The sequence below is a fragment of the Epinephelus lanceolatus genome, chromosome 9, assembly GCF_041903045.1.
Source record: "Epinephelus lanceolatus isolate andai-2023 chromosome 9, ASM4190304v1, whole genome shotgun sequence".
Lineage (NCBI taxonomy): Eukaryota > Metazoa > Chordata > Actinopteri > Perciformes > Serranidae > Epinephelus > Epinephelus lanceolatus.
The window spans coordinates 29,004,098-29,021,902 of NC_135742.1; the positions used below are offsets into that span (position 1 = coordinate 29,004,098).

A 17,805-nucleotide genomic window follows, 5' to 3' on the forward strand; every position below is an offset into this window, starting at 1 on the left:
GATTGGCCGATCTGCAGCAGTTCTCAGTGTCTGTCAATGGGTGGCTGGAAAGCTAATCAATTTGTGAAGAGTCTGATCAAGTTAAACACTCTGTGCTCATTCATGCTGCTCCTGCACACAAACTCAACTATACACTGTGCTTTAGTACCCCACTGCCAAATTTAGACTTAATCAGAGTAACATCTGTACTATCATGCACTGTATAATGTCTCAGTTGCCCCCCTTCAACTACCATGCACCACCCAGACTAAATTTGCACAATGCTGGAGAGACTCTAGCTACAGTTGTACATATACTGCAAACAGTTTCGCAATTCTGTATCAAGCTACTGCGATAAATCTGCACTAGAGAACTTCTTGACGGTCCGTTCAGCTGGTTGTATACTTGGGGGGTGAACGATATTTACAGCGTAAACATCGCTACAGTTAAAATTCAAAGAATAACAGATGGAGGATTTGACTTAAACCGTTTCCTTTTGGACATCAGCGCAGCAGTTTCTTGCTGTGCTCCAAAAAAGGGCCTAGTCATAAAAAGGAGAAGAGCTCAGGGGAGTCACTAATAAGGCACTTCATTCACATCTGCTTTTGAACTTGGCTCCGGCTGTGGAGTTACAGTGACCCCTACAGGTTGGAGTGACCAAGAGAGATGAAGGCTGGGGCTGTTTATGATGCTGAGCGAGTGAGTGTGTGTGTCTGCGTAGAGTGGAGTGGGTTATGTGAACATACAGCCATCTGTGTATGCTTATGTATATTTGTCCATTCATTAATGCAAGCATATGCATGCGTTTCATAACTATATCATCATGGATCTGGCTCTGGCTCTGACAATATTGAGAACGACATTTGTGTGTGCATTTATGTGTGTGTGTGTGTGTGTGTGTATGTGAGCATATTCACATTAATGTGCTGCAATATTTGCATGTTTGCCTTGCATTTAATGTTTTCCATCCCAGATTTAAGATTCAAACAAAGCTATAAACAAACTGATGAAGTCCACTGATTACAATTTGCTGATAAGCCAAGAACAAAAGACCTTATTATAGATTCAGTTATATTTGATTACCGTTCACCATTTCCTTCCTCCATTCAACATTTCCTGATTCTTTGAGGAAGTTAGGCGACTCTCATTTTCTATTTTAGGCCATTAAGCTGGCATCACAGAGCTTGCTCAATTCCTCTTTCTCTCTCTTATGTTCCAGTTTGCCAGGCGTGAGAAAAACTCTAAAGGCTCTCGGCAGAAACTTCACAAATAATTGCTTCATGTCAATATAAATATTAATTCATCACATCACATCCTGTTCAGCCTAACCTAGAAACCCAGTGCAAACATCAGGCTGGAAAGGCAACATCTCTGATCTCAACAGTGTCAGGGTAAACCATGTTTTCTCTTCTCTAAACCTCCGAGGTTCACTCCACTCTACACACAAACCTCTGCCAAGACAAGCTGTCAGACTCCAAAAATAGAGCAGGATACTGGGGACTTTGACAACTGTAGGCTCCCACTTTGTTTATCATTCACAGTGTCAGCGCCCTGTTTGCTAAAGTCCTTGATGACAAACTGAATCTCGCACAGAATCAGGTAAAAGGTGGCTGCCGCTGTGGCTAATGTTACATTTTAAACTGATATCTGTATGCCAGTACATTTACTACACTTTGGTCTTAAATGTTTAAGTTATGAGCGTGTCAAAATAAAATAAGATTACAGGGATGCCAACAAGTGATAAATGATACAGGCTCTTGACTTGCCACAAGTGATTTTATGCACAGATATCTATCTGCTTATTGTATTATATTTATCCACTGAAGCAGATAATGGATGAGGAGTCAGTGTGTCGCAGTGGCTATGTCACATCTGTTGGATATAGATTTTGTTAATTCAGAGATTCTGTAAGTGCCCAGTGAGTCTTTGCCACTTACATTACAAAAATAACTTATTACACACTGCAGCTGAACCTCCATATTTATGTGAATCTGTATTTAAGGACTTAACACAGTCACTTGTTATAATCTCCTAAAGTGTGTGTGGTTGAAATGTCCCATTACCTCAGAAAGATCTTGTAGGATGTGGGCTGTGTCACGTCTCACAGCTACCAGACAAGGCAGACAGGAGCTAACTGTGGAGCCCTGACGAAGGTGAACAGCTACTGTGGCCTCCTGTTTCTGTTTACTGTGCTTTTTGTGGAAATAGAGGAAAGTTCATGGAAGTGTTTCTGGGGTCACCAGCTGCTAGGACAACACACATTTGGCAAAAATGAGAGTGTAACTTCCAGAGTCCAGAGAGGGCAGAAAAGTTTGCCATAGCACAATGTATGGAAAGAAAACTAAACCCATTTACACTGCACTTGTAGATATTAGCAAAATAATATCATAACTGCTTGCAACCTCTGCAAAAAACAATCCAATCGCCAGAAAAATGTTGGCATTGTAAGTTTCTGCAAACCACAGATCCGTTACAGCTGTAAATATGTTAAAACTTTACGCTTCAACAAAGCAGGGGTTAATGTGTGGCAAGATTTAGGCACAAGAACCACTTGTTTATGGTTAGGAAAAGATCATATTTTGGCTTAAAGTCCCTGGTTCTGGCAGCACAAGCCCAGCTGGAAAAGCAGCAATGTCTTAGTACAAAAACAACTACTTTCTGTGGCACTCTTCCCACTGATAAAGCAGCAACTGGTTGCTAAACAACACCCATGTTTGGGAGCTAAAAAGCTGCTGGAAAAAAAGATTTTGTGGTTTCTTAGTCACAAATAGTGGTCTGCAGCTTGGCAGACATCCAGCCTTGGTTGCATCCACCGTAACTTCCACCTCCTGATGCCAAAGTGTGGCAAAGGCTGACAAAAACACAGTGAATGCTGTTATAGAATATGGCAAAATCTACACAGCTAAATGTCATTATCTCCTTATTATATTAACTACAGAACAAAGCGAGCTTATGACTGAACATAACCAGTTTAATAATACCAGTTTACCAAGGAAACTACTTGACTGACAAGTAATGACTCGTTTAGCAGAATGTTGGATGTGTATGTGTGCACGTTTTATCCTGAAGGCAACCTAATGATGTAATTCAGACAGGACTAATGTCTAACCGCCTTGGTAGATAAATAGCTACAATGATTCAAGAATAATTGCTGCCTTTGTGCAACAGTACATGGGTGATGGCTACAGAGGATGGTTACATATTTATAATAACACAGAAGAATCTGATGAGTGTACACGGTGTGTCAGGTGAATGCTTGCAACTTTATTGACAAATTCATTGAACCTTGTTCTATATCCTCAAGAAAGTGACGAAATAAGTTGTACGTGATGAAGAGAAAGTCAGTGTGAAAAGACTATGAATGGATTTTATGGAAAGTTGTGTGAAAGTGGTTAGTGCACAAACTACAAAATGATTGCGCAGTAGGTTGTGTGCTACAGACAGTCTGCGTGTCCCTTTCAATAATGCCGATGTTTTGTGGGAAATAAATGCATGTTCGATAGGCCTCAAGGATTGACGCAATGTGTTCTTGTGAGAAACACTGCAAACATAACTGTGTTTACAACAAAACTCCACAGGGGACTTTTGAGCACTAGCAGTCATTCCATTGTTGATTATGTGATTACACTTTGACATAAATGGTCCCAACAGACATGCGGATGTTTGGTGAGTCTCTGCGAATACGTCTAGTGTCTGTAACCAGTTTAAGGACAAGCAACATGAAAATGTCATCACTGGTCAAACTGATGAGTCACACAGGATGTGCCACTTCCACAGAGACAGAGAGGGAAGGAGAGGGAGAGTCTGAGTGAGGCAGTCTTTTCTGCAGCTCATAATGTCACAGCACCCAGCTAAGCCCAGCAGCAGCCAGAATGATAACGGAGACAGGGAATAGAAACAGGGACATTACTCATCATTTTGTGAAATAAAGGTTGGGTGAAAGGAGAAAGGAAAAAGCCAGAGGGGCAGAAAGACAGATGAAAGCAAAACAGGAAAATTAAGACATGAAAGAGAATTTACAAGCAAGCAAATTATCAAATTTAGACTCATTTTCAGTGGCAGGCAAAAGAGACAAGGTCACAGTGAAGTGAGCGTTGGAGGAGAGATGCTGCTGACTTAAACGGAGCCGGATCAGATGAAGAAGAGAGGAGGCAGGGTAACACTAGGCACAAGGTGTTGGACCAGCCAGTGGGGCGTAATGTGAGTCTCTCAAGAGGCCGCCTTCACCTCTCCACTGTCCTGTGTACACACACACAAACACACACACACACACACACACACACACACACACTAACACCGACCCTGACTGCTGATACACTATACCCTTCCATCTTGCCTGCCTGCCATAAGCTCGGGCTGACAGACAGTAAAGAGCTTAGAACTGCATTAAAATCTTGTCAAGGACATGCCATATACTTTATCTGAGGAAAATATTCGAATAATCTGCTGTCTTTGACTGGATGGGAGAAGGAATAATCAAATTCCATGTTTTACTTCCTTGTCCATTTTGCCTTCTTATTGTGCTCCCAAACACTTGTGGGAATAAGCGCAGAGCACGATAAGATAGGCACCCTCTCTGACGTCAACTAGAGAATTAGACCCACATGGACGCACAAAAAATCTCCCTGTTTATTGATTTAATGATTGATTGTCATGATGGGAACAGATAAACTTCCTCAGGAAAAGCGGTCGGTCACTCACTTCATTTATAAAGACTTGTGTTGATCTTATGTTCTACAGCCAAGGACACGGTAAGGTCTTGGATTACGCAATCAGACATCCCCTTTCCTGGAGGGCTGAGAAACTGCATGCACGCTCCTCCAAAACCTAACCCCAGCACCTCCCCCCACCCCCACGCACACGCACACAAACACAGACACTCATTAGACTCTGACGACAAACAGGAACTTTAAGGAATCCTGTCAGCAATCAGACACCCTCTTTATTCTGCTCAGATACTGGAAGTGAGGGTAGTGGGTGGTGTATAGGGGGGGTAAAAGTTAATGTTTATCCGTGTGTGTGTGTGTGTGTTTGTGTTTGTGTGTGTCTGTGGAGTGAGGCGCAGACGTCTGAATGCTGGATCCCGTCCCAGAGCTAACAGGAAATCCTTTATAACCAGAGCTAAGAGTCACCTAAACAGCTCCCAGATACTGGAATAAAGCACTGGGACCACTGGGGTAAACACTTCACTGAGAGTCTGTGTGTGTGAGCGTTGTCTGGGGTGTGGATGGCTGTTTAATTACAATGGATGAGAAATTAAATTGTGTTTTGTTTGCTATAGAGATGGAGACCAGACTTTCCTTTCCCACGTCGGCACCTGGATACGTGTGTGTAAGCAGTCACACATCTGCGAAATCCTGTTCCTTCTTTGACCAGGCTGAAGCATTTTAAATGAAATATACTAGAGCCTTTTGCTTAAGAGCTTTGGAGTACAGAGTCAAGATGCTGGACAGGGCATTGCTGAGGAAACTGTCAGTTATGGCTAAAAGCAATTAAGTTAATAAAATTAGAAATAATTTTTTTTTTGTTCCTTTCCTTTAAGATGCAAACCACTGTTTTCAAAATGGGATGATGAAGCGCCCTGGAAGCTGAAAGATGAGAAAATGAGAGGGAAGCAGTGCAAATAAAAAGAGAAATGAAACCATCAGCCATCTAGTTGTGTCTTTAAGGCCTCTAATCCATCAGCTTTGTGACCCTGCTGTCTGTGTTGTCATTGATTTATGTTTTGGTAAAATGAACGCAGACTTATGACGGCAGTGATCTGTCCCCTGCAGCCACAGCAAAACTGCATGAATATTGATTGAAGAATTTACAATTTGGTCTTTTTGCATTATTTAGCATATAACTGTAGTCCAGATCAAAACATAGAACAAAGAAAAGTACAATTTGTTTCATTTGATGGACTTACAATGTCTGAGAAACATAAGACAAAGTGTCACTTAAAAAGAATACTCTTGGTTTTATTTGTAAAACATTTGTTCAGCGCAGCGTATGTGGACAGAAATAAGGAAAAACCTACAAAAACTTGCAGGTACATTTGCAAATATAAAGGCTGTGCGTACACACTCAAAATCCCATGCACATTAACAAACTTACACACGTATGACCAGGTGAGGTTCACCTACATAGTACATATGCACTGGGTAAATTTCCACTCTACACAGACAATCTTCAGTTGTCTTGCTGAGGGGAGGACAAAACGCTGGCCAGAGACTGTCACTGCACAAAGTCTGATGTGACACACACACACACACACACACACACACATATGCACATGTGGTGGATGGGACGAATCACTATTATCTCTTAGTTGAACGTCTGACGTCTACATCATTGTTAGTGGCCGCGCCCTGTCACCCCGTGTGTGTGTCTTAATACCAAAACCAGATCAGTTTGACCCTTCCACACGTTCTGCAACCCACTTCTATATCTGAAACACTGTTAAACCTTAAGCTATCTTACTGAAACAATGTAAGCCTACAGAACATATCTAATACTGTGCAGTCTAAGCACTTCCCCATCCTATAAACTACAGCGACTAACTTGTTGTGTGTTTGGTGGCCCTACCGACTGACCAATGAATACAATGGGTGCATTATGAATAGATGTTCTTTTTTTTTTATTATACTGCCCGCAGTTGCCTAGAAGAGGGGCAAATCTGAGGATGACATAATACATGATGTCTGAAAACAAGGAGATGAAACTTTGTAGGTATAATTATTTACAAATTTAGCACCGATCTCATACTAGTCATGTAACTCTGTTCCTCCTTCGATCCTGCAAACACACTCATCCTCCTCTCTTACTTGTTTTGCCGTCCCTTCGTTAGTGGTGTAACAGCCAAATGTACTGCCTTTGGTGCCCTCACGTCTGTGACATATTCTAACTAGATACTATAGAGCTAACAGGGATGTCAGCCAGAGTACTGAGACAGTAAGACAATTAAAAACTACCTAAATTGAACCACAAGCCTCCACCTTCTTCATGCCCTAGACCTGCTCTCAACTCTCAGACTCTCACAGAGGCTCAGGATATTACTTTGGTTCTTTCTAGCTGACTGTAGCTGTAGCAGAGAGGATAAATCAAACCGGCAGCTTTAATTTTCTCCCCACAGAGGGCAGCGTCAGTGACTAATTACAGCCCAGCCACCACAGATGGAGAGCCTGTTCTGTCAGAGGTGGTTAGAAGTGGACCTGACAGTTCAAATCAATGGTGAGGCGCGAGCACGGCTGAGACCCACAAGTTCAGGAGACGTTTCTGTCACTAATTACATCTCTTCTATCAAAGATGGGAGATCTTTGGCCTTCATACGGAAATTGGACACTAATCGTTTCCTAATGCTTTGACTGTTAATACAAAGCTGAGATGCATCCTAAATTCAAAAAGACAAAAGTTCAACTGCACTGGAGGATTGGCTTTAAACTATTAATGACATGACTGACCGGTGTGGTGCTGTACAACAGTTACAGACTCAGTTTTATACCAAGATGTGGATTCAGATAAATCCTCACAGATATCTGAATGTCCTTAAATAGACCACAATGGTGATTTGGTTCTGTGGTTAGTCAGTGTGACACTCCAAGGCCATTACATGCTCGTTAGAGTCATTGACGTCAAACTGCAAACCCCAGATGCATCACAAATATGAATTCATCTTTACAGTGCTTTTAAAAGTGCAGTTTACATGTGAAATGAAGTGAACATTAATAGTCTGTATCCCAAGGGCAGCATTCATTTTGTTTGCTGTCATTATTGATTTATATGATGTGATTTTTTTCTTGAGAAGTGCCCGAATATCCTTTAGCCTTTAAATCCATCATCTGAGCTTACTTTCAAATCAACAGAATGCAGATCGACTTCAGTACATTAATTTTGCCGTGACAGCATTGCTTTATGATTTCTCGTGTGCTTAACCACTGGGGGAAACAAAATGGAACTAGGAAAACGTAGTTTGTCAGACAGAATGCAGACTCAACCCTGTCAAGAACAGAAACTAAAAAGTCTGACCCACAACTTTCTGTTTCCTTAAAGTTACTGGAACCTCTTCATAAAGTTCCACCAACAACAAGGGAAGGGTGACAACATTTTTGATGGCGGGAGGCAGATGATTTCCAAAAGAACCGAAGACAACACTGAATCGTGAGAACAACTTCATATTTTAGAATTAAGTCCACTGCATAAATCACTTTGTGCATGCATGTTTCATTAACGATGAAGAGTGAGTCACTAAGGCAGTCTTCAGTCTTCATGATTGACCTACTTATTTGTTTGGCAACAAGAACACCGGATAGATAAGCTCCAAATAAATAAGCTCCCATGCACTTATAGAAAAGAGAACATGTGTTTTTTCTATTTCTACTAAGCCATCTCAGATCTGGGACAAAATGCATACCTAAAGTGAAGACAATGACGTCATTGGTCTATTTTAATTCAGCACATCCTGCACTGTGAGCCCATCATTATATCCAAAATATTCCCAGCAGTAACAGACGACCACTTAGAGGGTACATCTTAATACCAGAGCGCACATTCAGTCAGGCCTTTAGTTTGACTGTCTGGAATCCAACCAGACCTTCATCGACTGGCCTTGACTAGAAGGCCACAGATGCACGCCCATGTATTTTATAAACTATAGCACAATCTCAGACACGTGCACGTCTGAGGAAGAAGGCCTTAACATGCAGTACAGTACCAACAAAGAACAGAACAGGACGGAATTTTCCATCCAAAACCCTTTCAGGTTCAGGGGCTCTGCCTGGGCCATAAACCGGTTGAGCCCGAGGTGGTTAGCCCCCAACAACAGTCTGCTTTAGTAGGGGCTCGTGTTTGTCAACCAAAGAGAGGGGGGGACCAGTGGAAAATTACCAGTCCCGCACTCCCTCACGCACACACACATGCACACATACACACACATACGTGGTGACCAGCTGAGAGACTAACCTGCAGCCACATATCTATCTCGCTCATTGCTTATGTGACAGCTTGCGTTTTTAATGGGCCAGGGTGCGGGGGGCATGGTTGCGTTGTCAGGACGCGCCGGCCCGCAAGCTACGCAACCAATGACATTCGATAATGTGTGTTCACATCTATGCACATTTCCAAGAAAATAATGTGACATGTCTGGTGGCTAGTAAGAAGGGTTGGTAGCATGCAGTGTGTGTGTGTGTGTGTGTGTGTGTGTGTGTGCGCACTCTCAGTTTAAAATATTCTAGTTTAAAGCAGTACATATATGTACTGTGTATATGTGTGTTTTTTATGTTTCTGTCATTGTCAAAGGGAAGTTTTGTGCTACACACACTGTAGCTGTGTTAATGTGTGTGAGCTACTGATCTATACAGCACAGGGAGATGAATGCCTGTATAACACTTTGCAAAGGTTCCCTATCCATCTGCATTTAAGAGCATATAGAGAATCTGCAGATACGATTAGATGAAAATGCCAATGAAAGTGATGCAGAAGATGTGGGAGTATGAAGATCTGAGCCCGCATAAACAGTGAATTGTGGGTGTTAATGCTCATTGTAAAGCATCATAGTATGACATATAACGTGAGCAGAACTGTATTACCTGGGTTCCAAGGCAGCCCACCATCATGTGAGTGAGCAGTTTGGCAGCAAACATGGGGAAACGGGAGCACAGCACATGGGAAATAATGGCCAAGGCAAAGCCTGAGAAGGGAAAATTGGAAGACATGGAACCAACATTAATGTTAGATAAGTAAATGCTTAATATAAGTCAGCTGTGGCTATTTATAACAATGTGGGCGGATTATGGAAGGTATGTTCCAGAGGGACAGCTAAAGCTGAAGTGGGTACACAGGAAAAAAACATGGGAAAACAACATTAAAAAGGGAAGACAAAGGGAGAGTGTGTTTTGTACCTGAGATGCAGATAAATCCGGAGGCATAGAAAGCGTCATTGTAGGATGCAAGAGTGGCAAACTCTGCGTAGGCCGTGTAGATAGACAAGTGGGAGCAGGCACATTCCACATAGTTCCCACTCTCTTTCACAACCCTGCAGTACTGACCATCTGATGACCAGCTAGAAGAGAGAGGAGGGGAGAGGATGCAGGATGATAAGAAACTACTGTTAAAACAGTGTATAGTGGTTCCCAGTGGTTCCAAACTGGTGGGTCGCGGTCCAAAAGTGAGTCGCAGGTGTATTCTGAATGGACGGCAAGTGTTGTGTAACTTGCAAATGTGTCAAGTTTGTAAAAAACACAGTCTATTTTGAAGTACAGTGAATTTCCGGCACAGAGCTTTTATTCTGAAGTGCCTTTTCCTGCTGTGGCGTGAATGACTAATGGACAGCTACATAACAGAGACAGAAAACTCAAGTATGATGCTGAATGTATTAAACTGTGTGGACCTGGAACAATGACTATGGAGAAATCTGGACACCATGGCTGGACCAGTTGGGAACCACTGGTGTATAACAAAAGACAGTCAAGGTAACGAGTGGCAACCTCTGCACCTGAAAAACTAAGCCAACACAGAAGTGCCAAAGACTGCAGTTCCTCTAATGGCCACATGAGGCTGTTTCTAAAAGTGAGTCGATCCTATAGACCCCCATATTAAAATGAGCAAGTTTACAGCGGAAATAAACACGTTTACAGCCTAATACAGAAACTGTTTTGGTCTCCACAGCTAATTTCCCCAATCATGACAACTTTACGGGTGTTAATGTTTATATAACTGAAAGCTAAATGTTATGCATCATGAAGGGCGTGCTCGCTTTGAGCAACAGGCTGTCTGCAGATAGTGTTCTTGGCTTTTCCATCAGATCCACCCCTCGCTCCTCCACAGCACCAGACTCTTGTCAAAATGTGGTCACTTTCGACTCCAAACAAAAATGCAAGATGCCGATGGTCGAAATGCCAAACTTGTGGCTTCAAAATGGGAAACCAATGGGTAAAGTCATGCTTGTCAATTATTTTTATAGTCTATGAATGAGTCTAGTGTGTCTGAGTCTCATTCCGCCCACAGACACTACACGTTACATTAACATAAGCATCTATCACAATGCGTTGCATTAACGCACATCTTAATGATTATCATCTGTACATTGCACATATTCTCTATACTTTATATAGTGATCTTTTGTCCATTCATGCACAAAATGCACAGCTCTTCATTTCATTACATCATTTTTTAATATTTATTTCATTATTACAATGAACTTGATTCTGATTCTGATCATGTTTATGTCCAGTTTTCTCCCTGGTGTTTTGGCTTCTTTGAGAGTTATCTGCAGTTACCTTTACCTTTCAAATATGCTGTGTGATGTTGTCATTGTGGATTTGGTTACCAAACCAACAGACAGGAATTGGATGAGTAGGGTTTAAAAAGCTAAAAAAAAACAAACCCTCCTCTCTTACATTTTTTATTTCGACCTTCTATTCACAGCGAGAGAGTCATACTGCAACATTGACCTTTCCCTGTCAGTGACTTTGCTTCTCACTCTCCACCTTTTACTCTCCCTCCATATCTGTTCTCTCATCTGTTTTCTTTTCCGCAATACATCGTCCAAGTAGCAGTTCCGGCCAAACCGAACCTGCCAATTCTTAACTTGTAACAGAGTGTTCCAGCCAAGTCCCATTCCATGCCCCAGGAATGTCCTCAACAGACTGGCTCTGAGTGGAAGGATTCAGCGTGTAGCACACTGAATGTGAAGATATTAAACAGAATGATGTGATTCCCCTGTGGCCACAGAGAGGCCTTACTGAGAGGCTGCACTTGGACTTTTGCCCTTCACTTAGCAAACTGGTCTCACTCATGCAATAAGTGTGAGGATGACAGACAGAGGTGAGCACGGGGTGAGAGCTATAGATAGTTATAAACTGATATCATTGTCAGAGAGGCTAAAAATGACTCAGCTGAGATAAATAACAATTGGTGTAAGAAGAACAAAATTTCAATTGGCATACATCACAATAAACAACCTCAGCCACTGATATGACCATGTAATGCCGAAGAAATCCTGCTCATATCACCAAGAATAGAAACATTTTCAGGGTCAGCTTGCTGTTATAACTTAACTAAGGATGGCTGAGCATGCATCTGAGCTGGTGTGTCCGTGGCAGATTACCTCGCAGTGGTCTGGTTCCAGAGCAGGCACAGAGACCGTCCTGGTTTAATTTGCTGACCAGAGGTGTGGATACGATACACCACCTCAATGCCATCCTCTAGGGGTCGTGACCTTCGGTCCTGGAGGCTGGCTGAGAACACCTAGACACATACAAAACAAGAGAAGAGGCTTCAGCTGAGGAACAAACTTAAAAAGCAATGTCTAGTTTATACTGGAGTAACACTGCCACCTGCTGTTCTTAATCAAGTTGGACTATCTCAGTGCTTCCTTACCTTCCCATTCAGAGCAGTATTTGTATCATTGGTAAGAAACCAGTGTTCAGTTCTAAACTCAGTCAGCTGAATCCGGCTGAGGTTGCCGCAGTCAGCAGTCGGGACTGCTGGTACTGGCAGCAAGGTGTCTGGCAGCTGGAAGAAGTCTGCGTTACGGCCCCTGAATTTGTGTCCATTGATCTGTGTGGGGTACCACTGGAAGGCAGAGATGGTCATATACGGACATGTTTCCACGATGGTACCCCTTCTGGAGAAATCACACAAAGAAAACAGTTATAATATCATGCATGGAAACCTTGCAAATAATATTTCAAAGTATAATCCTTGGTGTTTTGATGCAACACACTCCCACTCTTCACTCTTTTTGAGAAGGGGACACTCACATCTCACATTGGCTTTGTGTGAGGAGGGAGAATGCAAATCGCTCAGCCACCTCAGCAAGGTGGCTGAGGCCTCGGGTGTCGACTCTGCTGGGATTGGCCAAGGCACACAGCAGATCATAGGTCAAATTACGGCTACTTTCCTGAAGAGGTGTCCTCTCTGCCTCTGCAAGCACCTGGCTCAGAGGAAACAGAAATAGAGAGGGACAGAAAAAATTAGTAACAAAATATTGAGAAACAGTTTGCTCTGCCCTTGTTTGCATGTTTATCCCTCTGATATACTCTATGTGTGATATCTTATCTCATCCACCCCTCCTGGCTCTGTCACTGTCACTTCCCTTGGTTTAGGCCTCAGTGTCACACAGCTTTTATCTGGATTTAATGCCACCTTCTCTGTACTGTCTCCTTCGTGTCTCTTACTCTCTGTGCACTCCCACGTATCTTCATGCTGTGTAACTCAATCCTGCTGTCTCTACTCTCTCCTCCGTCCCCCGCAAACCCCCTCGTATTAAATTACAGTGGTGTCTCCACTTGTCTGGGGGCTGAGAAAGCCCAACATGTAGACTCGAACTTCAGAGCAACATGCTGATAGCAGTGCTCATGCAAAGTGACAACTGAGACCTTTTCAGATGACAAACTGGTCCTTAGATCTGTCAGAGGAGTGAAGTGCTGGTGATGTATGCCCTTAAGCGCAGATCTGTCTGACACAGACTACTACATTGACTCAGAGGTTTCAAGTGGTGAAAAATAAAAAAATTATACAGAGGCATTCCAATATTCAAAAATCCTATATGATATCTAGTTTGATTGCATGATATTTATATTGTGAAGCAGCAGATAGAATAGTTAGGTATGGTGTAATATCACAGTTTCATCTTCTCCTCCTGCTTAAATAAAATTGGCTGTAATACAGGAAATACTTTTGTCCCCAGTTTCCAACCCACTCACCTTCCCCAGAGCTTCGAGCACAGCAGTCATCTGCTCACGAGTGAGCTGTGTAGAGACCTTATCAATCAGTCCTTGGAGCACCTGGTTCAATATAGTTGAGTCGAGAGGTTGATGTAATTGGTCCAGTAAAAGCCAAACAGCTGCTGTTGCTGCATTTGACACCAGAGTCACATTAGCGACCCCGAACTGAGGGTGCACTCTGGCTCCCCCTGTAGCATTGTAGAGCTCCACCTGGAAGCGCTTCGGTGTGGGCAGTGATGAGGTGAGGTCAGGTGTGAGGCGAATGACCAATGATGTGTTACGCTGGCCCACAGCAAAGATTATCCTACCCTCCTGTTTAATGAAGTCCATCCCAGCTTTAGCAGGATGGATTATAGATGGGCCCACTATCTCTTCTCTGGGGAGCTCCTAGAGGAAAAACAGAAATGTTTCGAGTTGGATGGAGTCATGTTAATCAGGACTGTTTGGCAGAATAAACCTGCAAGATCACACATATACCCACACAAAGTAAAATAAAATTAAGTCAACAGAGAAAAACAAAAAAATGTACATCAGACTGCTTTAGACGATTACAGGGACAACTGGTAAACAGCGTCCATATGGTCTGCATATGCAGCACATACAGATGAGTAAAGCTGACCATGTTGTGGGAGCATAATGTAAACCAAAGAGAACTGGGCTTTGACTTTGCATCAAACCTTTTGTCTCACAATATGCTCTAGTTCTAAGAGTTGAAAGCAGATGACCTGACCATGTGTCTCAGAGAGGTTTTTGATTTCTGTTCACTGTCCACTCGACACTCTCTTGCTTTGATCTCCAATATCAAACAATGAGAAAGCCAGTGAATACTTTATGACCCTGAACTAAATGTAGCCGAGATATTTCCAATCCGGATGCCTCAGAGAAAGAGTGGGTGGCATCGAGATCAAAGAGGTGAGAAGAGAAGGAAACATTGTTCATAAGCAACATAAAAAGACCTGTGTATCAGGATCATCATATCATGCAAAGTTGGTGCATCTGGTGTGTGTCCTTCTAGCATTTCTGCATCACAATTAGAATTTAACTATGACTCATTTTTACTCAAAACTGCTCTTAAGAAGCGTCCCAGTTTAGAATAAGTGAGCATAAACAACTCCTATTCATGCTTTTAATGTTCCCAAGTTTGTTTCATGTGGAAAACAAGCGAGAAAAAAATGACGCCTTGAGTAAGACAATCAAGTTATCAAGTTTTTAAAACTAGCCTCAAAAAATGAAAGCTTGTATATGATTAGACTTATGTGTGCTGAAACCTATGATGAATAAGGTCAACAAAACCAGATCAGACAGGGACAGACAGTCATCCTTCAAGTATCACAAGGGATGCGGAAAAATTTGTTTGAAATCATATTGACTTAGATTAAAATTAGATATCCTGCTACACAGAAGAACACTTCCAAGGCAACAATGAGTGTTTCCAATAAATAAGTCAAACATCAATGTTAAACGAAAAATTCAACCACTTACAAATTCTGTTTCAAGCATTTGCACGGTGCGTGTTTGTATGCATTTGTATGTTTTTTACTGTGCGTACACGTGCCCAATTGTATTCATATGCATGTATGTGTGCCATTAACAGTGTATGCTTGTGCTTTATTACTCTACGTCTGTTTGTTACTTACCAGTGTGCGATACTGGACAGACATGACCGAGGTTGTGCTTGCTCGTCTGTAGACTTGGAGACTGAGCCTCGTGGTCGTCAGGGTGGCGATGGGCAGTCTGTGGCCCACGGCAAAGTACATAATGCCCTGTGGATCGTCGCTTTCTGCCAAGGTGATGTTGGCGAAACGGGTGGTCTCGTTAATTGTAGCTCCAGCACCCACCTGGTAAATCTCCACCAAGAACCATGCCTGCTGCTCTGGTTCCTACAGCAACACAGATAGTTGCTTTATTAGCATTTCTTATGAATACACAGATACATTTATAATCTATCTGTGCACTGTACAACTTGGCAGATTTCAAGGTCAGCAAGATACCAACTGCCTTCACAAGGATCCTCTGCCTCTCCCTCACCTCATCATCCTGGACCTCCACAGCGAGAGCACAGATTATCTCTCCTCTCCTACACAGCGCAGTTCCTGAGGTCTGCACCAGCTCTCTGGTTAGGTTGACTCCATTGTTGACAAGACTAAGAGCTACCTTGCTGAAGGTAACTCTCCAGAAGACCTGCAAATCCTCGAAGGCTCTGAACAGAGGGAGAAATAACCTGTTACCTAACTACAAACCAGAAAACTTCTTGGGAGGCAAGATGTTTTATTTCTTAAATTAACAGCAAAAAAAAAAAAAAAGAAAAAAGAAAAAAAAGTTTTATTACCTGTTTTCCTGTCGCTGCAGATAGAGGAGAGCAGTTCTGTTCTCTGAATCCTCATCCAGAACTTGGCCCATCAGAGAATTAAGACTAAACCCTACAATGCCGTTATGGACGTCGCTCCCTGGTATGAATAGATAAAGAGAACAAAACAGAAACAGAGAAAAACAGAGATGGAGAGTACAAATTAATGTCCTCATAACCTCACAATTACATATTAATATATGTTCTAACCAATCATACATGCAGAGTAATCAAATAACCTGCCCACTGTAGTGATTACGTGAGAAGGGAGGACCAAAATAGCAGCTGGAGAGTAATACAGCGGTGACCTAATGCAAATCAAATGGCATTAGTGAAACCGGAGAGGAACACTGAATCACTTATTGAGATAACAAACACATGTCGGCGGGTCCACTAGATTAGATCCAAAAGACACACTAGGGGATAATTAAGAGCTGTAAATAGAAGGAGACAGAGTCCAGAATAGATACCAACAAATAAATTATGTTGCATCAATTTATTTGCTAGAACACACTGCGACGGAAACAGTAATAAATACGATTTATTTAATTTACCAAGGATGGTAATCTTGGCAAAAGCTCCAAAGCCCTGGTACGGGCTGTCCGTGATTTGCGCTCCTCCCTCTGGATCACTGAGGTAAATGAAGAATACTTCCTGTCCCTCGGGCTCTGAGTCATCCAGGATGAGGAGGATAACCTCTGTCTCATTCTGACCAGGCTGAAGAGACACTATGGTGGACTCCAAGCGGAAGTCCTGTTCCTCCTTTGCAAGGGCCCCAACAGGATCCAGAGTGAAGGGAGGAGGTGTTGTACTTCCATCTAGATAAAAATGCACAGAAGCACAACTTAAACCAAAACTGTAGACATCACAGTAAATCACAATATATACTACAATGGAGCATTAAAGGAATGCATCATGTAACATGAGGTGAGTACAGATATGCAAATGGCAATGTGTAGGGTGAAATATTCCTTCAAAGCAGTGCTACAAAACAAACACACACCTCCATATGCTTGGACCCGAACTCTCACAGCCCCAACCACGCTGTCAGACCTGCGCACCCTCAGAACCACCCTCCGCTCTTTCTGGGTCTCCTCATCTCTGTCCTCAGGTACCTGCACCACTCCAGGTCCAATACTCAGCACTCCCCCGGTCACATCACTAGCCAGGATGGTAACAGTAGCCACATTGTGCTGAGGGTTGAGTCGAGGAGAGGTATCTGCCCAAGCTAAATCTGGAGTAAGGACCTGAACATCTGTAAGGTTGATGTGAAAGTACTCATCAGCCTCTGAGAGGGAGTCGTCAAGTATTGAAAGGCTGAAGGAAGTGTTGGTTTGGCGAGGTGAGTCGAAGACCAAACGGCCGTCTGGCACTGCAACAAAGTCCTCTCCTGCTGCTGCACTGCCTGCTACTGTTGTGTAGGACAGGCGGGTGCTGTTGCTGCGTGAACCGTAGAGTCTCTGAACATACAGTGTTATAGTTTGAATGTCCTCTGCAATGACCAGCTGGCGGGAATCAGGGGCAAACTGGTAGATTCCCAGTGGCTCCACTTCTGCCACAGTATATCCCGACCTGTGTAGGGAGACATCGGAGTGAGGCTACATTTGACATCTATGTGAATTGTATTCATAATAGGATGTACAGACAATAAATAGGAAGCTAATAAGCACAGATGATCTGTATAAAAAATATCCTAAACCCTGTCATCCCCCTGTCTGAATAATTCCTGTAGCATGCAGAAGGTTTCCAAGTTAACATTCCTATCACAACTTC

The 17,805-nt window shown here is 42.7% G+C and overlaps 1 protein-coding gene and 1 long non-coding RNA gene across 2 annotated transcripts in view; one reads left to right on the forward strand and one right to left on the reverse strand.

Annotated features, from left to right (window-relative positions):
* Positions 1-17,805, reverse strand: part of adgrv1 (adhesion G protein-coupled receptor V1) — a 130,921-nt gene that overhangs the window by 51,328 nt on the left and 61,788 nt on the right. The window contains exons 78-88 of the mRNA XM_033619455.2: positions 17,036-17,604; positions 16,587-16,850; positions 16,015-16,132; positions 15,714-15,885; positions 15,323-15,565; positions 13,665-14,072; positions 12,720-12,892; positions 12,337-12,583; positions 12,065-12,204; positions 9,858-10,018; positions 9,546-9,646 (exon numbers count right to left, since the gene is read on the reverse strand). Coding sequence (XP_033475346.2) covers positions 9,546-9,646; positions 9,858-10,018; positions 12,065-12,204; positions 12,337-12,583; positions 12,720-12,892; positions 13,665-14,072; positions 15,323-15,565; positions 15,714-15,885; positions 16,015-16,132; positions 16,587-16,850; positions 17,036-17,604 — 2,596 coding nt within the window. The remainder of the gene's footprint in view (positions 1-9,545; positions 9,647-9,857; positions 10,019-12,064; positions 12,205-12,336; positions 12,584-12,719; positions 12,893-13,664; positions 14,073-15,322; positions 15,566-15,713; positions 15,886-16,014; positions 16,133-16,586; positions 16,851-17,035; positions 17,605-17,805) is intronic.
* On the forward strand, positions 5,011-5,626 carry LOC117252493 (uncharacterized). The gene is made up of 3 exons (XR_004501333.1): positions 5,011-5,156; positions 5,261-5,310; positions 5,522-5,626. It is a non-coding gene; the product is annotated as an uncharacterized LOC117252493 (long non-coding RNA).